Source organism: Misgurnus anguillicaudatus, chromosome 13 (assembly GCF_027580225.2).
Source record: "Misgurnus anguillicaudatus chromosome 13, ASM2758022v2, whole genome shotgun sequence".
Classification (NCBI taxonomy): Eukaryota; Metazoa; Chordata; class Actinopteri; order Cypriniformes; family Cobitidae; genus Misgurnus; species Misgurnus anguillicaudatus.
In genome coordinates this window covers 15,006,603-15,028,276 of record NC_073349.2, presented here as the reverse complement: position 1 = coordinate 15,028,276, position 21,674 = coordinate 15,006,603, and the positions used below count along the sequence as shown (strand labels likewise).

Sequence of the window (21,674 nt, the reverse complement as noted above, 5' to 3'; positions counted from 1 at the left end):
CAGGATGTCTTGAACCTAAATAAAATGAAATACTAATTTCTATTTTATATATTATTTATATATACAGTATTTATGTGTTTTATGTGTTTTGGAGGATGGAGCCACTTCCTTTTACACGTTGTGGCCTTAAACCTAGTAAATGGTTTAAAATCTAAAAAGGGTCAAACATAGTCATAATGGACTCATTGTTTGCACCCTGTAACCTCTAGTCAAGAGTGTTACTCTTCTAAATGATAAATAATAGCAAAGCTTTTCTTCATCTTGTTTCAAACTAATTGAATCAGACATGTAGGGTTATGAATAATCCCTTGCAGTCATGTGATGCAAAATCGTCCCTGTGCTGAATCCCAAGCCATTCGAGCATCCACATCGAAAGGATGTGTTGAAAACTTCGGTCATTACAAAATACATCTGAACCTTGTTACTTTTGGCTATTTTAAATGTACCCCTAAAGTATACATTGATAGTCTTGTATTATTAGTTTGAGATTAAAGGTGAATTGTAATGTCTAGATGGAGAAGGGACCCAGAGAAATGAGGCTGCCGGATGCGACCTTGAACATTTTCGGTTAAGTGGCAGAGCTTTTGTTGGTTATCGTCCTATTAAGTGATGGGTCAGCGACTCAGTGAGGAGTCTGATGATAAAGAGATCGATGTTGCTGAACTGCAGGAGTGGTATAAAAAGTTTGTGGTGGAATGTCCGAGTGGAACCCTCTTCATGCACGAGTTCAAGAGCTTCTTTGGTGTAAGCGGCAACCAGGAAGCAGCAGATTACATAGAAAACATGTTTCGTGCTTTTGACAAAAATGGGGTGAGTAATTCGATTCTAGTTAACATACATATCAACAGATCAAACCCATTTCAAAAATTGTGCATCAGCAAACATTTTTCTCCGCTTTTAGTCAAAAGTAAATATTTTAGCAAATTTTATACAAATGTATAATTATTATTATTATGTACATATTTATAAACATAAAAGGGGTGAACCTAATGCGGTTTAAAATTAGGAAAGAAAGTGGCCTGTTTTTGGCAATGCATTTTTCAGATTTTCTCTTTCTTTTATCTTTCATAGGACAACACTATTGATTTTCTGGAATACGTCGCAGCTTTGAATCTGGTGCTGCGAGGGAAACTGGAGCACAAATTAAAATGGACCTTTAAAATGTATGACAAGGATGGGAGTGGCTGCATTGACAAAACAGAACTGAAGGAGATTGTGGAGGTAATCGGCCCTGTCGGTTTCATCAGTCAACATCTGACTCAAACGCTGCTGGGATTAGAATGGATCAGTGGTTTGGAAAATAAAAAATGGTTGAAAGACATAATAATTATAGGAACTCTGGTTGCACTAAGTAGTGATATTTCAATGATATAACTATTAAAGATGCTTAAAAGGTTGCCAGAGAAGAACCAATTTTGGTTCCCCAAAGTCAAAAGTTCATAGAATGACTATTTTTCATACCTTTTTTAATCTGAAGAACCTTTATCACTACAAAACCTTTTGTTAAACAGATGTTAAAGGTTCTTTATGGAACCATTTCACCAGAAATTTTTCTTTTATGGCATCATTAAGCACCTTTGTTTTTAAGAGTGTAGTTGCATAACTCTGACATTGAAATTTTTTACTGAGATACTTACAGGGGATTAAAACAATATTGCTATTTTATACCACTGTTAATGGGACCATAGGCCTGCTTTTAAACATCAATAGCCTTAACAATTAAAATTTTAACAGGGCGTTCTATCTTACATAGGCCTATAGTGAAATAACACCAACAAGTCCCTTGGTGACTTTTACAAGTTGCGTTATTGTTAGTCCTTTATTAGGCAGACTGTGTAATGTTGACTTTATTCTTACAGTCAATCTACCGACTTAAGAAAGCCTGTCATGGTGAACTTGATGAAGAGTGTAACCTGCTGACCCCAGATCAGGTGGTGGACCGAATATTTGAACTAGTGGATGAGAACGGAGATGGTAAAACTTATTATTGTTTTTGTGTTTGTTTGCTGAGTGTCTGTAGCTAAAGTTTTTCACAACTATAGCATACTATAATATAACTATAGTATAGTATATATTATATAGTTTATAATTTCATATTTATTTAAAATGCATCGAATTATGTATCTTAATAATTAATCCCATTGTGAATGGGCTCCAGGTTTATGTTGAAGTGCACTATTGAAGAAGAGCTAATGCAGTTTGTGTCTGCAGGGGAGTTGTCTCTGGATGAGTTCATCGACGGGGCACGACGTGACAAATGGGTGATGAAGATGCTGCAGATGGACGTTAACCCTGGAGATTGGATCAATGAACAGCGACGTCGAAGCGCCAACTTCTAAACAAACTCTTACACTTTCAACACAATTCTGCCCTCTTAACTTAAACATTACATAATTTATACATAGTTTCTCAATTACAAATGTTAGTAAGAATGTTACTTTTCAGATTGTCTTTTTTTATCAAATAGAGTGTAGAAAGGATTTTTGCAGAAAATGACCTTATGCCTCTCTTTATTTATTTACTTATATTACTAATTTTATCTTTCATCTCTTACTTTCATCTGTTTTGAAACTACATTATATTTGAATGTATATATTTATTTCTTTTTTCATTATTTATTATTGTTATGAGCAGCTATTTATTGACTATTACTTTTGTGGTATAATATCTGACAGTGGTGGCCACCAACTTTTTTCGTGGGGGCTCAATGCAAAGTTCGTCACAACATGTATGTGGCCCGTCATGTGTGTGGTTCGTCATTTCAAAATCTGCCCGTCGAGTGAACCTATGTGCATCACGGGTATTGTCAAGGTGGGTGCCTGCTGCAGACGTGTCTAAAGGGTTTATGATAAAAGAGACGATCGCGTTTGCCAGATACTTGCATAATCTCATGCGTAATCACAGTTTAGGGAGTGTCTTGCGTGTATTTTGTGAACGTGAGCGCCTCTTTTATTCTAAACAGTTTTGACGCGTGTGCAGCAGTCACTTATTTTGACAGGACACGTGATGCACATGGTTTACATGACACAACAAACAAATTTTTTGAAAACACGAGCAACACACATGACACTTCGAACACATATTTTGAATTACCATCCCTCGGATGAGCAGTCACGAGACGCCACTGATATCTGATGCGTTTGGGTTTATCTCAGATATTACACAATTAAATAACAGCAATATAATATTGGCATATGATTTTGTAAATAAAGTAAAGAATAGGATCTTTAAAGCAGTGGTTTTCAAAGGTTTTCCCGTTATATATGGTGCATTCCTACGTGGCCCCCCCCAAAGAAAATGTATGACATAAAATATTCCAATACGTAATATTTGAATTAAACAAAGATATTAAATTATACAATGTAGTGCATTTGGTAATAGGCTTATTTTTCTGATGTTTATTTAGACAGAATTTCTGATAAATACATATATTTAATAAAATTTCATGAAACTGGGACCCCTTTGCACAATCTCAGGGCCCCCCAGGGAGCCCACGATCCCCAGTTTGAGAACCACTGCTTTAGAGTCACATTATAAATGTGGTAGCAATTGCTTCTGTAAATTTCTCAAAAATGTACTCATTCTTTGCAATGTACTGTGCTATTATAATAAATGTATATTTTTTTTCTCATTTCATGCCATTTTGAGGCCATTTAGTATTTTGAAAAAAAAAAACATTTTGTTAAGAATTTAAATACATCTAATTAATTGTAATAGCAAACAATATTGTTACTGAAAGTATTGTAAATGTGTAATGAAAAACATATAATCTGCATAAATCGCCATACCAAGTCTATTTAAGCATATAATTTTTAAACCTCCTTATGAATTGTGTTAATTTTACAAAATAATTTACGCACGTGGACGCTACGATTGATAACTACTATTATTATTAGTGTAGACTATTGAATGTTGTTGTATGACACTAAATAAATAAACAAATAATGTTCATAATCAAATTATTCAGTTAAAGAAGATATTAACGTTGTTTGCCGTTTAATTGTTTTTTTCTACTGGGTTAATTTTACCAAAAGCTTTATTTTCAAAAGTGCACTTGAACTCCCTACCATTAGATGGCAGTCAATGCCTTTCAATGCAATAAATCGAAACTTTAAAAGGACAAAATGTGAAACACCAAAACCTTTGGATTTGTTTGCTGATCTATTCTCTGTATTTTACTCAAACTAACTTAAACGTTTTGATCGTTTGTAAAGCACACATCTATCTTCATTGCTGCGGTAAGTTAATACATCACCAAGTTCGAGGCAGCAGGCTACACATTTAGCCAGTGACTGTTAGCAAACACATGTAAATAGTACTGTAAACTTTCCTCAGTCTTAAAATTGAACCATCATAAACTACCCGGAGTTTGGATCGTTTTTATATACAGGATACAAGCTATTTCATGCATCTATTTTTAAAGTATTCCTCTCAACATTATGATTATTATACAAATTATGTATGCAGTGTGACAACATGCCCCGTCAAGTGTGTTAAATGAAATGTGTCGCTGTATTTTAATGATGTGTCTGTCTGGTATTTATCATAATCTCACCACAGTCAATGTCTAAGGAATATAAAGGCCAAGTTAACACAGATGACAAAGATACAAAAGATGTAAGCATGTCTTCATTTAAATAACATTACTTTTATTTAAATATGATGTCTAAAGTGTTATTCAAATTCTATTTTATTACAGTGTAAACAATAATATATGCTGATTTAAAGCTCATAAAAAGGAGGTTTAAATGGTGATTATCTCAGTATGACCTGGATTGTGATCTTGCTAGTATATTTCAGTCCCTGTGCAGCTCAGGATGGCAGCTGCAGTATATGAGAGGAGATTTGTTCACCTGTCCGGCCACAGACGCCCTGGCACATTGTATCAGTGAGGATTGTCGTATGGGAGCAGGTATAGCTTTGCTCTTCAAGAAGAAATTTGGAATTAAAGAGGTTCGTGCTCAGGGTAAGTGTGATTTATTATGATCACCAGTAAGTGCACTCAATACTTCACTTACCTTTATTCTTCCTATTTAATCTTCTATTTCTCCTTACTTTAAAAAAAGACAAGCATATAGGGCAGTGTGCTGTTCTTAAAAAATCTGATCGGTTTGTGTACTACCTGGTGAGACTTTTTTTGTATGCTTTTACTTCACATTTATTCTTTGTTTTGACGATTAATTTGAAAGTGAAGATTTCCCGGCCTCATATTTTCACACATTAGATCACAAAGCCAAAATACTACCAGAAGCCCACATATGAGACTCTCAGAGAGAGCCTTGTGTGTATGAGAGACCACTGCTTGGCCAATGGTGTTGAGAGGATATCCATGCCTCGGTAAACTTGACACATTATGTTATTCCTATTTTCTGTTTTTAGTTTAAATACTTAGCTGTATTACTACATATAAGAATATTGTAATTTTCCAAAGCTCTAAGTTAGCTAAATATTTGCATTTATAAATAATAATTTAGATATGGACATGAAGCTTTATTTTCTTAACAATATATATTTTTTAATATTTGGTATTTGTACTGAATAGATTATGAAAACTGATGTCATTTCATTTCACTAGGATTGGCTGTGGGCTGGATAAATTGAAATGGGAAAATGTGTCGTCCATTATTACCGAAGTCTTCCAGAACACAGACGTCTGCATCACTGTCTATTCAATTTAGATCACAGCAAGTCTGAAACTCACATTTATCTTTATGATGATTGATTCCAATGGAATTTAGCTGTTTTCCGTTGGTTTTCCACTATTTATGTTGGTGGAGGTTAGTAGGTGTAGACTCTACGAATGTACATTATTACACTATTATGTATATTCGATTTTGTTGATTTATTCACTTACTCCTGTTAGAAAACTAAATTATGTTATTCTGTTCAACACTAGAGGGCGTTTGTACTGTTGGATTGTTTTGAAATGAAGAAATCTCAAAATTATGTAATTTTAAATTATATGTTGAATACTGGTTACAAGTTGAATACTACTTTCATATTTGTTTCATTATAATAATAATATCACCCAAAATACAAACCCACTGTATTGTTAATCAAAAGACTTAATAACTTGGTCATCTTTAAAGGCGGGGTGCATGAATTTAAAAAACACTTTGGAAAAAGGAGTCGGGCTACTCTCAAAACACACTTGTAGCCAATCAGCGGTATCTTTTGGGGTAGGGGCGTGTTTGTTTAGGTGATTTCAAATGTCAACATTGGCTTTTAGAGATCATGCACCCCGCCTTTAATATAATAACATTAAAGGAGCCTATTCGCTATGACAATTCCATATATTTAAAAAATAATTTTAACAGACAAAGTTGTAATATTTGTATTTAAAAGCAAGTCAAGACTAGAGTCTGAACATTTTTCCTAAATTACTGACAAACACATGCTTGTAACTAATAATAACTAATGTTACTCTGCAACATACAAATCAAGTATCCCATATATTTAACATCCCTAATAAATACCTTACAATAGTAAGGTCAGAATTGTTACTGTTTACAGTCCAGTCAAGAAAGTCAAATGTGTGACGTCACAGAAGAAATTTTGATGAAAGAGGAAGAAGTGTCAGTATAATAGAGAGCTGCAGGGATGACGTATTTTTATGGGCGAAACCCAAAAACGAGTGAGCATTTTAGCAATTCCTGAACTCAATGTTTTTTTTTTAATGGGGTTTTGGTTAAATGCCTTAAAGCTCAATATATTTCACGTTTTATTCTACAACATAACACACCAGTAATAACCCCATTTGTAATTTTTTAGGGTTTAAGCATCTTTAAAAGGATGGTTAAAGTCCCAATGAAATTAAAACTAATAATTCTTATTTTTTTATGTAATTTTGCAGTGATTATTATAAGTAATTTATCTGTGCAATTTGTTATTCATGTGCCCTCATAAACTTCGATCAAAATCTAAAAGTTTACTTTTCTCCCTCTTGCGTCTGTCATTTTCTGATGACGTCAGCTGCTAGACCGCATTCATTAACTCCGCCTCCTCCAACTCAATGCCTACTTTTCAATATCCAATCAAAGCACTGTGGAAAACACAAGCAACGCCCACTATTTTCCTTGTGGGATATTCTTTTTCACTACGAAAAAGTCACAACACGGAAGTTTATCGTGACTTCCGGTTTACAGGAACTTTAAGGGTGGTTTTAATAGGGAGTCATCACGCATTAAAATCTTTAAGGAGACATTTCAAAAGACTTTAAGATGTCAAATAAATCTTTGGTGTCCCCAAAGCATGTATGCGAATTTCTTCCTCAAAATACCATATAGATAATTTATTATAGCATGTTAAAATTGCCACTTTGTGCCGTTTTGGGGTGTGTCCTTTTAAATGCAAATGAGCTGATTTGCACTAAATGGCAGTGCCGTGGTTGGATATTGTCAATTAAGGGACAGTATTATCCCCTTCTGACATCACAAGGGAGTCAAATTACAATGACCTATATTTTAACTTGCTTGCAGAGAATGGTTTACCAAAACCAAGTTACTGGGTTGTTCTTTTTCACATTTTCCAGATTGATAGAAGCACTGGGGACCCAATAATAACACTTAAACATGAAAAAAGACAGATTTTCATGATATGTCCCCTTTAAAAACAATGCAACGTGGGCACAATTCCCAAAAAGATTCATCCACAAAGTATTTCCTTATCAGGGTACATGCTTTGGTGGTGATGACATACAAGTAGCGTAACTGTGGTGTAGTTTGCTTATTGCCTAAGATTAGCTTTATTTATAGTAACTCAAAGTTCATAAATGGTGTGTTCATTTGTGAAGATTATCATATCAATATCAAAACCTTATGATGATCACAGTGCTTATCTATGATAATCCAAAAAGTCTATGGAAAAATCTTTTTGCCGAGGGAACCCATGTGACGCTAACATCGGAATTTCCCTACCAAAATACGTCTCCCCTGCAGCTCTCTATTGCTGAGTAATTTTAACTGTTTACTTTGAAGCTCTTGCCAGGCTGTGTTGTAATGTCTCATTTAATGGCAAGCAAATCCTTACCCTACTTTAAAATATCACACAGCTTTTCATCATAATATTCATAGTTATCTTGACAGTCTTCCCAGGGTGTAAAGTTATCTTCCTCGTTCTCTACAAAAGTAGACCAAACATAAGCAAAATCCAAAGGCCTCATCATGCGTAGCTTACACCCCGCCTTAACTAGCTCTTGAAGTCCGGCTTGTATCTCTGGCTCCTCCCACTCGAAGAGACGAGAGCAGTGGATATTAAGGCGGAGCGTCTTGCGGTTTTGCAAGATCTCCACAAGCTTAGCAGAGCAGGCCGCGCAGGGGCTCGAGGACGTGTACCAGGTCACTGTGTAGCGAAGTGACGTATCGTACAAGGCCAGCACTTGTTGGAAGAAGGCTTCTTCAGCGTGTACACCTGAATGTTCATCCTCCAGATAACCACGAAGCCCATCTGCTTCTGCTTGTCCTTGGATGTCCACCTGGTAACACAGGAAGGTCTTGTTTCGCCCTGAGGAATATTCTACATTTTTGAATTGGAACTTAAAGAAAATGGGGTTCATTCTGTCACTGTAGGAAAGAAAAACATATTTGGGAGAGATTTAGCAATTTGAAAGAAAACACTACGATGATGTCTGATCTGATGAGAACAAAACAAAAAACTTTTTGAATTAGCTTGTACTGATGCTAGGTTTGCAGCACTAGGCTATATTGAGAATGTTTTCAGCAGCAACAACATAAACAAACGACTTATGTGGACTCAACTTAACTTCCGGTAGAATTTCACATAGCATCAATAAAAAAAGGGTCATTTTACTGAGTTAATGTTACTGAGTAAAATTGATGTATAAAATGTTAGCTACAGGTTCTTTAATTCTTGCCTCCTCGTCTAGTCTCCGCTCTTCTTTAGCAAACCAAAAAAAAATTATTTTCACCAAGGAATTCGTTTCAGAGATCAGTTCAGCCACTAGCCAGACTGATAAATAAATACAGACCGAAAGTTCACTTCGGTTCAGGTGTGTAACCGCAACAACGCGCGTGCGTCCGAAGAAACCGTCATGTATTTTCACATAATTAATAAGTTTTCATACAGGTGTTTTTTAGTTATGTACAAAGATAAACCAAGTTTTAAAAAAAATATTACTGTATAAATACAGAGCAATTTAATAAAATAACTAATAAAAGCAGTTTTTATAACAATTATTAACAGTAATATTCTGTAATTTAATGAATTAGGACTGTAAAAGATTCTCTGTATTTTTACAGTTTTTGTATGTAATTTTGAAAAACATTTTTTTACCGTAATTTGACGGAATTTCTCTGGCGACTTTGCTGCCAGAGATTTACAGTTTTTTTACGGATTTTTTTTTACAGTGATAGTAAAGTACACTACATGGCCAAACAAATGATTTTTTTTGTTGCTGTTGTCATAAATCATTGGGTTTTGTAAATATTTAACTAATAAAAAGTATTAAAAAGTGCTTGCTTTTTGTAATCAGTAAAAGTGTTTTTTTCTGTTTCTTGGAAAAGAGTGAATTTGGGCATACAAGGTTTCGGAAGGACAGCGACAATAATCAATAGAGTTGGTGGTCTGGAATACTACTTTATTAATTTTTCTTATGATAGTCCATAGCTATGTATAAAAATCGGATTTGGACTGACAGTGTGAACAAGGTCTAGTTTTTTTTAAGTTGTCAGTTTTTTTACTAATTATTAAAAAACTTAATTTAAAAACAATTTGAAATAAAATTTAAAAAGTACTGTACGTCAAAAACTACACTTATAAATTAAAATCATTGAGTTATTTTAACCTATAAGCACTATTCGGACGGTAATCGTTTCTCTTGAGGATGTCTGTTAAAATATATTTGCATGTCTCCAAAATAAAACTCATGCATTCGGATGAAGATACATTTGTGGTGGATACACTCTAAAAATGGCTGGGTTATTTTTGACCCATAATGGGTAAATGTTGGACAGAACACGTGCTGGGTTCAAAATTGACCCAATGCACGTGTTCTGACCAATATTTACCCATTATGGGTAAAAAATAACCTAGCCATATTTAGAGTGTATGTGTGTTTATAATTCGAAACACCTGGAAATGTGCTGCTTGTGGTTATTACATGTATAAGGAATACTATTGTGAAATTGAATACATTTTAAAATTGTATTTAGCACTTGTTGCTGCTAATAGTCATTTTAAATGTTTTTGTGATTTTCTTCTCTTTATTTATATCAGCTCCCACTCGCTGTAGTGGTGTGATGATGAAACTTATATTATGTTCCCATATACTTCTCCTCATTTTTGTTATGAAGGTGTCAATGTTTAAAATCCATGCGTCACTGGTGCAGATTAAAAGTGAAGCCTGTTACCATATGATGGTTTTCAGTGATCTACACTATATTGCCAAAAGTTTTGGGACACATGCCTTTATATGCACATGAACCTGAATGACATTCCATTCTTAATCCATAGGGTTTAATATGGGGTTGGCCCACCCATTACAGTTATTACAGCTTCTACTCTTCTTGGAAGACTTTCTACAAGGTTTAGGAGTAAGTTTATTGGAATTTTTGACCATTCTTCTAAAAGCACATTTGTAAGGTCAGACACTGATGTTGGACCAGAAAGCCTCACTCGTAGTCTCCACTCTAATTCATCCCAAAGATGTTCTTTTGGGTTGAGGTCAGAACTCTGTACAAGTTCTTTCACACAAAAGTCACTCATCCGTGTCTTTATATGACCTTCTCATGTTGGAACAGGAAGGGGCCATCCCAAAACTGTTCCCACAAAGTTGGGAGCATGAAATTGTTCAAAATGTCTTGGTATAATGAAGCATTAAGAGTGCCTTTCACTGGAACAAGCCCAACCCCTGAAAAACAACCCCACGCCATAATCCCCCTCCACCAAATATATACTTGGCACAATGCAGTCAGGCAAGTACCGTTCTCCTGGCAACTGCCAAACACAGAATCTTCCATCAGATTGCCAGATAGAGAAGCAAGATTCGTTGCTCCAGAGAACACATTGTCACTGCTCTAGAGTCCAGTTGCGGTGTGCTTTACACCTCTGCAGCCGACGCTTTGCATTCAACTTGGCAATGTAAGACTTGGACGCAGCTGCTCGGCCGTGGAAACCCATTCCATGAAGGTCTCACGCACTGTTCTTGAACTAATCTGAAGGCCACACGAAGTTTGGAGATCTGTAGTATTTACTCTGCACAAATTTGCCGACTTCTGCGCACTGTGCACCTTAGCATGCACTGACCCCGGTATGTGATTTTACGTGGCCTACCACTTCATGGCTGAGTTGCTGTTGTTCCCAACTGTTTCCATTTTGTTATCATGTAACTAACAGTTGACTGTGGAATATTCAGTAGTGAGGAAATTTCACGAATAGACTTATTGCAGAGGTGGCAACTATCACTGTACCACACTTGAATACACTGAGCTCATGAGAACGACCCATTATTTCACAAATGTTTTTAAAAACTGTCTGCATGCTTAGGTGATTGATTTTAAGGAAGTGATTGGAACACCTGAATTCAATGATTTGGGAGGGGTGTCCCAAAACGTTTGGCAATATAGTGTAAAAGGAAGTGCGGAATGACTTTTGCATTGATACCCTTATATAAACTCAGAGATCTGGATCCGGATGGCAATTAAATTACCACAAGACCTTGGTATTTGTGGGAATTCTTAGGCGGGTGTTAAGAGAAAAACGCTGATATTCTGGATTCAGAAGGCAATAAAATCAATGACTACCCCCTGTAAATGATGAAAATGCCTTACGTCCCCTCGAGAAACAAGTACCATCCGAATAGGGCTAAGAGTTAAAATTCCTAGGTTAATTTAAACCAGCTGTTAGGTTTGTCCATATTGAACACAGCATTTTAAGTGCATTTACATACACATAGGCCTGGTTTCACAGACAAGCCTTAGCTAAAGCCAGGACTAGGCCTTAGTTAAATTAAGGTGTTTAAGCATTTTTTTATAAACATTCCTTACACTGTAAAAATGTGCTGTAATTATGCAGCTGGTTGCCAGTAACTTACTGTAGAAGATAAAGATTGAAAATGTTTCATGTTCATTTAACTTTGAACAAACTGTTGACAGTAAATAACATACATTTAAATCTACAGTAAGTTACTGGCAAACAGCTGCACAACTACAGCTTTTTGACAGTGCTGGCTTAATCTAAACCCTGTCTGGGAAACTGTCACTTTATCCTCCGGTTTTACAGACAAGGCTTAAGGCAAGTGCTAGCTTAAAAAACATGATTGAACTGTCTCTGAAAATAACTTTGCAAACAGATGCCAGTAAAACTGTAATTTCTACAGATTGTTTTACTACATCTGAGTTATATTAGGACATTTAAGTAGTTTTTAACAAACATACCTTACAACAAAGATTGCTGGTTTGAGACAAAACAATAGTTTGGATTTAGGCACATTTTGTCAGTTAAGACAGCTCAAGTATTTTAGTCTGGGACAAGGCTTAGTTCGGGAAGCTGCCCCAAAATGTTGACTTGCTTTTGGATGACTTGTATTAAATGAGAGATCTTTGACATACCCTGCAATGATCTCAAATGGTGGAAGCTCCATAGGTTCCAGCTCATACTCCTCTTCTTTTCCGGGACCCTGGGCTCCTTCTGCTACATTTCCATTTCCCTGAGGTGTATCCTCATTTTTGGGTTGATTTTCAGGGCTCTTTTCTGCCTTCTTTTTAACCATTTCATCCTTATCTTTTTCCGGTTGATTTTCAGGGCCTTTTTCTGCCTTCTTTTTTATCTTTTCATCCTTATCTTTTTCTTTCTTCTTCTCAGGTTTACTCTCCACTTTCTTTTCTTTTTTCTTGATCAGAACCTTGCCGGGGGTCTTGCTGTCCTTTTTGTCCGCCATGACTTAGCTGTGCGACGATACGAGTATGTTTGTCAGCGAGTGTGTGCGAGGGGTGCTGTTGATTTAGGATGTGAGTCAGAGAGATGACAGCGTGAAATTGTTCCTAAGTCTGAGAGTTGAAAAAAAGATAAAGATAACCGGTGTCACAAACAGGAGCCGGTCGGGGAACACACAAGGGAGGGGAGGGAAAGTAAAAGGGCAGCTGCTCTCTCTTGTTTCCATGCTATAAAAAGACCCAAGGATAATGGGTACGAGGGAATTTCATACGGCATTGTTTAAATGTAACCGCCTCATTTTGTTCAACTGGTGCATCAATGACCACTTTTCTTCATACTAAATATTTGAATAAGAGTGCGGACACCAAAAATATGATAACACACTCATGGGTGTTTTCCCTTCCCTTTTGAACAGAATATTATTGCAGTTCATACACCAACAAGCTGCTTATTAATAGCTGAAATCTGGCAAAGAGCTCGGAGTGACTCAGTCTCTTCACATAGTTATGGATCAGGTTAGAGCCACACTGCTTCGCATCAAGGTCATCTAAAGAGCAGCATAATACTGACCTGACCTAAAAAATAAAACTCAAGCTTTTTTGAATTATTTAAATATACACTTTACAGATGTTCTTGCATATGTAGATACAGTATTGGGCGCCTCAGGGTAGCACCGTTGCCCTACAGCAAGAAGGTCCATGGTTCAAGCCCCGGCCAAAAACATGCAAGGTAGGTGAATTGGAGATGGCAAATGTGTGTGGATCAACTTGTGTATGGATTAACCCGTTCTCGGCATGAATATAGCCATAGATGCTGGAATGGTGTGAAGAATAAATTAAAAAAGAAAGATTACTGTATGCATTGAGATTTTTTTTTTTACAAATTGTTGATGTCCCTGCTTTAGTACTATAACCCTAATAACCTTCCAGATGTGGGGTCCAAGGACGAAATTGTCTTGTCGCTAATCTACATTTAGTTTACAAGAGGTACTGACCATAAAAGCAGGAAAAATGACTAGAAAAATGATGTTCAAGGATCTAAGCTGTAAGGCCTTTATAAATACATCAAGCCATGCTAGGAACAAAGCTATTGGTGATGCATTGTTATACATCAGTTATGAATGTTTAAATATAGATCTGTGTGAGCAGCTGGAGCGTTGGTCACGTATGGATCACCCATTTTAAAAGTGGACATAGTCAACTATTTCTGACCAACCCTAAACATAAACCAAGATTTAACAGATAATCTAACTTTAATCTAACTCTGCACATTGCAGTTGTCTAACTTGTGTAACTTGTCATTGTCGCATATCAATAACGTTATACTGTATATGCGCTAACATTGGTTTCTTGTTAAGTCCATATATCTATAGATCGTGAGAATGACACTCTTTTTAATAATGTCATTAAGCTTTGTCTTCAAACTAACATATTGTCAATTTCCTGTTTAAAATGTTATTTTCATAGCAACTATGACCAATTATTTTCCACATAAACCCACCCGGGACCTTAACATCAAATCTACAGAAACTGATCTACAGCCATCTGTTATTGGCATTGAGATTGCAATTGCAGATGCAATTTCTTTTGGGGGTTGGCATGGTGGGAGTGTGACGATGAAGAAATGAAATGAAATGCAAATGGAAGCACTGCTATCACTGTTTCAATATGGCTGGGCCAATTCAGCAAAGATGTGAAAATGTCAATTGGACTTTGCTTTTCCATTTTAAACTTGGCAGTCGTGTGCGCAAATAGGAAATGCAATGTTACCGTGTGCATATGAATCAATGAATATGAAGGAATTTGACTGTGGTTTAATAAATGGGAAACTGAAAATAAAGATTGGCGCGCACACACACACAGAAATTGTTCATTACAGCTGCACTGCAGCAGTGTCGCCCCACCTTACACATAAATCTGTTTGAGACTGCTTGGAGAGTTTATTGATTGAATGTCCTTATTTTGTTCTCCGTAGGATACAGGCAGATACAAAATCTTAGAATGCACAACCTGGCACGCTCCCTAAAAATGTAAATGCACACAGACTGATTCTGATGAAAATATCTTAATATAAAGACATCCAAATTGCTGGACCATTGGTGTACTGCATGACATGCTTTAAAATTATGACAAAATGTAGTGTTTGGTAACACATGAAATCCTCACTGCACACCAGCCAGGGGCGTCACTAAGGGGAGAAGAGGTAGGACAATTCTAAGGGCCCACACACTATTGGGGCTCCCAAAGATCGCTTTGTTAGTAGTAACATGGGTGTGGTAGGGTGCCCAACCTTGTATTCTTTCATAGAGCACAAAATTGCATGTGCCCCCCCTGATACCAGCTGTGAAATGCATATCTTGATATCCCACTAGCTTTATTGCTTTCCATTCGGCCCTGCAAGCTGAGAGATCCCAGTTCACCATCAGCTTTCTCTAATTCCCTGCAGTCCTAAAATGTAATTATTTTCAATTACAGTGATTGCCTACAGCTTTCTAGCTGCGGGGTTCTGTACACAAAGAACGCATAGAAGAGACTTGTCAGCGGTATTGTAACTCTATTTGACTAATTCTCCTTAATTATTATAAAACTACTTTAACCCAATGTTTAATAGTGTTTAATTTGGCACAGTTTTTCTTACAGGTATTTTATTAACGGATTTGGCTGCAAAATAAAGTAAAAATTTGGGTTCAGATGCATGCCGAAAGTGGAGAACTATTATGTAAATGTTTTACAATGAATTAGGGTTTTACATCGGTATTAACTGTACTTATATAACCCTGTTACATTTTTTTAAGTACAAGGTATTGGGGTGGAAATGTATTAAAGCCAACATTGGTCTATTTATGAGGACTAAACATCACAATAGGGCTCCAATCCTGCTCCAGGACAGCTCCCTTTCTGCATACTTTAACTCCAGCAAACATGCCAGTAGTTTTCAAGTATCCCTAAACAACTTGTTAAACTGGTTCAGCTGTGTTTGGAGTTGTGGTTAAACTCAGCAAGACAGTAAGTCTCCAGGAGCAGGGTTGGAGACCCCTGCAACAGGGCAATACTTCTGTCATAATCAATTATAGTTTTATAGTTTATACTGCTTATCAAAGTTTCACAGCATTTATTTAAATACATTTTTCAAATGTATTGAATGGTTTTGCAATGTATTGCATTACAGTACACTGTCAGTTAAGGAACGCCATCTAATACCGTCTCATTTATACAGGTACTACAGCTCCCCCTTGTGTTTTTTAGAGAGATGTGCAATCATTGTGGTGATTTGAAATCATCGCGATGAGGTTAAACAATGGCGATGAGATGATTATTTAATCATTGTGACAGCCCTATATTTTTATGATAATAAATAATAGCTTTTGTTTTCATTTACATTCATTTATAATCATAAACGTACAAGATGAGCATAAAAGTTAATGTGTGTATTTATTTGTGAAGAGAACAGATGAACGCAGACCGTGCATCACTTTACATGTTCAACATCACATGAAGCAGATGAATGTGACAGTGACAGCGGAGGTGGTGAAACACGCGACCTTTGTGCCTGAACAGGCAAATATAAACAAATCAAATCACAAAATGCTATTGGGATTAAAATGTAAATTAAAATCTGAATTAAACTAAACTCCAAGAATTTTCTGTATGACACTGAAACCTTCCTGATCCACAATGAATGAGTGCTCTAATTTGTGTAATTAAAATGTTTGTGTAAAAAACTTTAGCGGTGTCCAAATGTCACTACTGTGAAACAACAGCGTTACCATTAACCTATGATATGCATTTTAAAGAATGATTGTCTGACTGTTATGCATGTCAGCTTTCCATTTCAATTTTGCGATATATTCTTTTTATAAATTGACAGAAAAACCACCTCACCCGAGGTAAAAACTTTTGCGAAATTGACATGTCTTTCTATTTGGTCAAATTGAAGGGTAATTATTGATATTGTAATTGCGCTTATTCTTGTCCATTAATAGATTATACATTGAAGTTTTTCTTAACTTTCTGTGAAGCACCTGCATGTTAAATTCTATACATCCAAAACTAAATAATATAATGTAAATCACAAATAATGATGGGAATTATGTTGTTCCCTACTGAAAAATCCAGCTGGTAGCTGGTTTTAGCTGGTTTAAGGTGGCAGTAACTGGTTTAAGCTGGTCCTCCCAGCCTGGCAAAGCTGGTCAAGCTTGTGGGTCAGTTAGTCTTCCTTGGTTCAGCTAGACCAGCTTAAAATGTGACCAAAACACAGCTAGACCATCTTGCTACAACAGCAAAATAGCTTAAATCAAGCTGGGGAACCAGCTTAAATCAGATCACCAGCTTATGCTGGTTTTAGCTGGATTTTTCAGTAGGGTTAGTAAAAAATCTAAAAAAAAACAAATGGCTAATGGACACGTCAACTTATACATTTTAAAATCTCTGATTCACCACTGCATTGGTGCCTAAACATACTGCCGAAATCCACAGAAATGAGCACAGATGGACAGCTGTAATTGAGGCTTTTGGGGATTACGTAATTGCTTCACATGTAATTGTAATCCTGATTAACTATTTCATTAATTGTGCAGCCCTAGCGTCTAGTGAGAGAAAAAAAGCACAAAACAAATCGCTCAAACCTGTTTAACAATGTGAAAGGTCTGTGTTACAAATAACCCCACATTAGGTTGTGCACCACTCACCCCTACATTCAAATGTCTGAATGTACACTACATGAACTACTAATCAGTGCTTGCTAACTTATTGTTGTGTTACCCAATACTTACATAAATAAAGTCTAGTCTACTATACATAATATAAAAGGAATGTCTATTTTAAAGGTGCCATAGAATAAAAACCTGTATTTACCTAGGCAGAGATTAATAATAAGAGTTCTGTACATGGTAATGACATATCATGAGCCTCAAACGCATTTGTTTCCTCCTTCTAATGTAAACCTCGTCCATGCAAAAGACTGCTGGAAAACAGGCCAATCTCAACAAAGACTGCGATGTAACAGTCGAGATGTACGCCCCAACACAAGTTTACTAATGTGAGCTATTGGCATGAGCCTCAGAGCAGAGCAGAGCTCAATATTATTATTCATGACCCTTCCAAATAGGGTTAAAATAGACAATTTCATTCAAAGGACAAATCCTAGGGTTGTAAATGGGCATTTCTGGAAAATAACTTAATAAAGTTACAGACCTTCTATGTAAATATCAAATAACAATTTATCAGATTATTTCAATGCATTCTTTGGCACCTTTAAAATCTACGCCATTTATGTTGACAGATACATATCAGGCACCGTCCCCCGTTTTGCATTTGAGGTGTTTGGTTTGAAATAAGCATGACAAAATCTTTCGTTAAAGCTTTCTTTGCCGTTAGGACCAAAGTATTTTATAGTTAGCCTTTAAGTAAATCAAAGTGTCCAAGTTTTTTGGCAGATATTGACATCGCTGTGGTGCGAGCGTCTTGCTAACCAAGTTAAAAATCTGATCCACCGATGTGGTCGTTGCTGGTACAGTAAAAACTTTCTTGGCTACTTGTGAGAGCAAGGGGAAATCAATGGACTTTCGCTTCCAGTATTGCAGTGGATCCTCGTCTGTTGGTTCCTCGTGGAGATACGTAGACAGCTCCTGCTCCACAGTCTTGGCCTGAGTGGTCGGCCTCTGTTTAATAAACGAGAAAAGCTTACAGCGTTTTGACGGCGAAGGCTGGGCTTCTGAATGATGTTCAAGTGGACTCAAAGGTTGTGTATGCTTTCCAACCTCCTCCAACAGCACCTGCTTGTGCCAGTCAGTGTCACTGCTCCAGGAGAGTTTGAACTGTGGGTCAAGAGTGGTGGCTGTCACAAAAAGAGGGTCTTCAAGAATGCCAGCAAGTCTGCGCTCCAGGGCTTGAGACAATCCCATCACAATCCCAGAACACTGTTGAGTAGTGACCTCTGCCAGATGTTTGCGAAGACCTAATACACACGGCAAGGCTAGACTGATGGACACGTGCTTGTCTCCAGAGACCATGTCCGAGGCCTCCTCGAAAGGTTCCAGCACCTCAACCAGCTCCTGGAGCACAGCTTTTTCTAAGCTACCGAGGACTAAGTCATTTCTATCCACAATGTCTTCAAGGAAATCCATTGATTCCACCATTTGACGCATTATTTTTAATTGAGCGGTCCAATACTTGTCTGTGGATGAGGATTCCTGCTCACCTGCTAAAGTACTACTCGAGCCAAACACGTGAAGAAGTTTCTCAGGAGCAACCGTAGCATTAACATAGTTGTAGAGGTGGGCGGCCTTGCTTAAAGGAACCGATATCTGCGGGGAAGAGCAAACTCCTTCCTTAACACACTGAGCCAATAATCGAGCAAAACAGTCTATCCTACTTTGACCAAGACAGTGATCTAAAGACTTGTGGTTCTCGTTGCTACTAACAGCTTCCTTAATTCCTCCTGCAACGGCTTCTTCGTCACTACTATCATCCTCCCCTTCCTCATCTTCTTCACCGTTTCCCATGAGATGGAACCCGGGAAGACGAAAAGCTGATCTTTTTTCAGATGGCGACGAGTCGGCAACAACTCGGAACACTTTCCCGGAGATTCCATGGGATTCGGAAATCTCGTCGAACTCAGAGAGCATCTGCTGTGTGTTGCTGTGGCCTGGAAGTGGTAGGCACGCCAAAAGTGCAGATCTAATATTCCAATCAGTATTTATGAAATGACAAGTCACTCCAAGATACCCACAATTAACACTCAAAGTGTCAAGAGTCACGCTGCAGGATTCTGCGCCTTTGAGGGCCTGTTTGGCAGCTTGCTGCACCTGAGAGACATAGGCTGGCAGAAGCTGCTGTTGGATGTAATGACAGGGTATCGGCGTGTAACGGGGCTCCAGGAGCTGGAGCAGCTCACGAAAACCTTCATATTCCACTATCTGTGCCGGCTGAAGGTCCCGGATGATCATCTTGGCGATAGCTTCAGAGATGAGGGATTGACGTGGGTCACTGTAATCAAATTTGTTCATCCCAGTGCCGCTTTGAGGGATTACCCGACCTGTTGGAGGGCCGGCACACGTCTGCATTGCCTCTCTTTTTACATCCTTTTTTCTTACAAACTCGTCATACATGGCTTGATGTTTGCGCTTTAAATGTGAAAAAAACTGATTATACAAAAAATTGTGTAAGTTTGTGTATAATTTATTTGTCACAAAAAAGCCAATATAGTGAAGTATTTAATAAAGAAAATTGTAGTAAAATTCTATAGATACTATAGTATTTTTGAACCTACTCTTGTAAATATTGTAGTATACAATATTTTTTATAATAACCATACTATAGGCCTACTATAGTATTGTTACTATAACATAATATAGTATACTGCAGTTTACAATAGCAAATACTATAGTATACTATGGGATTATAATATTAATCACAAAAGTCATAAAATAATAATAATATAGTATATACTAATAAGTAATATAGTATACAACAGTATATTATACTATAATTTAGCTACTATAACATAGTATAGTATATTGCAGTTTACTATAGTACATACTGTAGTATACTAGTATGGTGTTTAATATAAGTTATAAAAGTCCATGAAATAATAATAATAATATATATATAGCATATATTATACTTTAGTATTTACTATAGTAAAATTCTTTTTAAGCCTTTCTATAGTAACATTATACTAGTAATCCAGTATATTTTTATGTGGTAGGACAGATATGCAGATATGCATGTTAGGTATTTCACATTTTCATTGGCTTTCTCTCAGATTAACCCTTACCTTTAAATGTGTAACAAAGTTAGAAGTGACGGTCCGTTTAGCCTGAATCCGTGTGCCACAAGCTTTGCAGTTTGATTCAATTTTGCCATTTTCCCCCTCACAGACGATATTGAAGTAATCCAGAATGGAGACCCTTGATTTTGACGCCATCGGTGATTTTCAGATCTTCCACGATAGAAACAACAATATTGTAGGAAAAGCACATTGAAAAACCCAAGCAATTTGACTTCCTTCTATTTTTACCTGAAAATATCTCGATTCTGCGATTAACAGCCTTGTATGAACATAGAGATAACCGGATTGTTATCTGACCGAGATAACGCGTTCACGTGAGCTGACATTGATCGTAGCGTGTTAAAATATATCGTCAATCGCAATAAAACGCATGATAAAACACGCGTCCGTCAAACCTGACAGGCTACAAACGATACATTATTTCCAGTGTTAGCACCGACGTAAACATAACCCGATCCGCTAGCATCTCTTCTGCGAATGAACAACACCAGGAAGTAGACAGCGATTTATTTATTTATTTATTTGTGGTTTTATTATTTACCTTTCGTTCCATGTTTGGGTATTTTTGCATAACCCAAAGCGTGATACGAGCTAATGTAAGTAAAATTTTAACACAAAGAAAACTTGCATTTCATAATTTTTTGTTTGTTTTGCATACATATTTAAAATAAATAACTAATCCTATATGAGAAAATGCTGTAGTATACATTAATATTTAATATGGTAAACGATCTATACTATGAACCTTGCCGTATTCAAGTATACAACATTATTTATTACAGTTTATTAATTCGCATTATAATAGTATAAGCTACTAAGTTACAATTTCTAGTTTTCTAATTTACAATTTTCTTGTTTTCTATATAAATACTAAAATATACTACAGTATTTTTCATGTGGGATTCTATTTTGTGTGATTTTCCAACGTAAAAATACTGTAGTATACTTTAAAATTACAAGATGGTTCATTTTTTAACCATACTATAGTAAAT

At 36.6% G+C, this 21,674-nt stretch overlaps 4 protein-coding genes across 6 annotated transcripts; 2 read left to right on the top strand and 2 right to left on the bottom strand.

Moving 5' to 3' along the window:
• Window positions 1-217: 217 nt before the first annotated feature.
• On the top strand, window positions 218-3,637 carry guca1b (guanylate cyclase activator 1B). Its single transcript, XM_055189417.2, has 4 exons — window positions 218-810; window positions 1,072-1,221; window positions 1,860-1,974; window positions 2,212-3,637. The coding sequence occupies exons 1-4, from the start codon at window positions 610-612 to the stop codon at window positions 2,337-2,339; spliced, it is 594 nt and encodes a 197-aa protein (XP_055045392.1). The 5' UTR covers window positions 218-609; the 3' UTR covers window positions 2,340-3,637.
• Window positions 3,638-4,080: 443 nt separating this feature from the next.
• Window positions 4,081-5,946, top strand: oard1 (O-acyl-ADP-ribose deacylase 1). 2 transcript variants are annotated; one of them, XM_055189060.2, is made up of 6 exons: window positions 4,081-4,238; window positions 4,561-4,617; window positions 4,801-4,966; window positions 5,067-5,125; window positions 5,225-5,337; window positions 5,576-5,946. In XM_055189060.2, exons 2-6 carry the CDS (start codon window positions 4,564-4,566, stop codon window positions 5,676-5,678), a joined length of 495 nt encoding a protein of 164 aa, XP_055045035.2. In that variant the 5' UTR covers window positions 4,081-4,238; window positions 4,561-4,563; the 3' UTR covers window positions 5,679-5,946. The 2 variants fall into 2 exon arrangements, with proteins under 2 accessions (XP_055045035.2, XP_055045036.2); XM_055189061.2 differs by having other exon boundaries at window positions 4,791-4,966.
• A 373-nt stretch (window positions 5,947-6,319) lies between these two features.
• Window positions 6,320-13,014, bottom strand: apobec2b (apolipoprotein B mRNA editing enzyme, catalytic polypeptide-like 2b). The gene is made up of 2 exons (XM_055189129.2): window positions 12,567-13,014; window positions 6,320-8,561 (listed from the first exon to the last, which is right to left on the bottom strand). The coding sequence occupies exons 1-2, from the start codon at window positions 12,893-12,895 to the stop codon at window positions 8,030-8,032; spliced, it is 861 nt and encodes a 286-aa protein (XP_055045104.2). The 5' UTR covers window positions 12,896-13,014; the 3' UTR covers window positions 6,320-8,029.
• Window positions 13,015-16,303: 3,289 nt separating this feature from the next.
• Window positions 16,304-21,158, bottom strand: LOC129431023 (zinc finger BED domain-containing protein 4). 2 transcript variants are annotated; one of them, XM_055188705.2, is made up of 3 exons: window positions 20,911-21,158; window positions 20,668-20,832; window positions 16,304-20,014 (listed from the first exon to the last, which is right to left on the bottom strand). In XM_055188705.2, the coding sequence occupies exons 2-3, from the start codon at window positions 20,815-20,817 to the stop codon at window positions 18,263-18,265; spliced, it is 1,902 nt and encodes a 633-aa protein (XP_055044680.2). In that variant the 5' UTR covers window positions 20,818-20,832; window positions 20,911-21,158; the 3' UTR covers window positions 16,304-18,262. The 2 variants fall into 2 exon arrangements, with proteins under 2 accessions (XP_055044680.2, XP_055044678.2); XM_055188703.2 differs by having other exon boundaries at window positions 20,668-21,158.
• Window positions 21,159-21,674: the final 516 nt, after the last annotated feature.

Coding starts and splice junctions, on each gene's coding strand:
- guca1b (XM_055189417.2), top strand. CDS start 610: ATGGGTCAGCGACTCAGTGAGGAGTCTGATGATAAAGAGATCGATGTT. Junction 811..1,071: donor GTGCTTTTGACAAAAATGGG/GTGAGTAATTCG, acceptor TATCTTTCATAG/GACAACACTATTGATTTTCT. Junction 1,222..1,859: donor AACTGAAGGAGATTGTGGAG/GTAATCGGCCCT, acceptor TTATTCTTACAG/TCAATCTACCGACTTAAGAA.
- oard1 (XM_055189060.2), top strand. CDS start 4,564: ATGTCTAAGGAATATAAAGGCCAAGTTAACACAGATGACAAAGATACA. Junction 4,967..5,066: donor TAAAGAGGTTCGTGCTCAGG/GTAAGTGTGATT, acceptor CTTTAAAAAAAG/ACAAGCATATAGGGCAGTGT. Junction 5,338..5,575: donor GAGAGGATATCCATGCCTCG/GTAAACTTGACA, acceptor TCATTTCACTAG/GATTGGCTGTGGGCTGGATA.
- apobec2b (XM_055189129.2), bottom strand. CDS start 12,895: ATGGCGGACAAAAAGGACAGCAAGACCCCCGGCAAGGTTCTGATCAAG. Junction 8,562..12,566: donor CCATTTGAGATCATTGCAGG/GTATGTCAAAGA, acceptor TCTTTCCTACAG/TGACAGAATGAACCCCATTT.
- LOC129431023 (XM_055188703.2), bottom strand. CDS start 20,817: ATGGCGTCAAAATCAAGGGTCTCCATTCTGGATTACTTCAATATCGTC. Junction 20,015..20,667: donor ACTTTGTTACACATTTAAAG/GTAAGGGTTAAT, acceptor TCACATTTAAAG/CGCAAACATCAAGCCATGTA.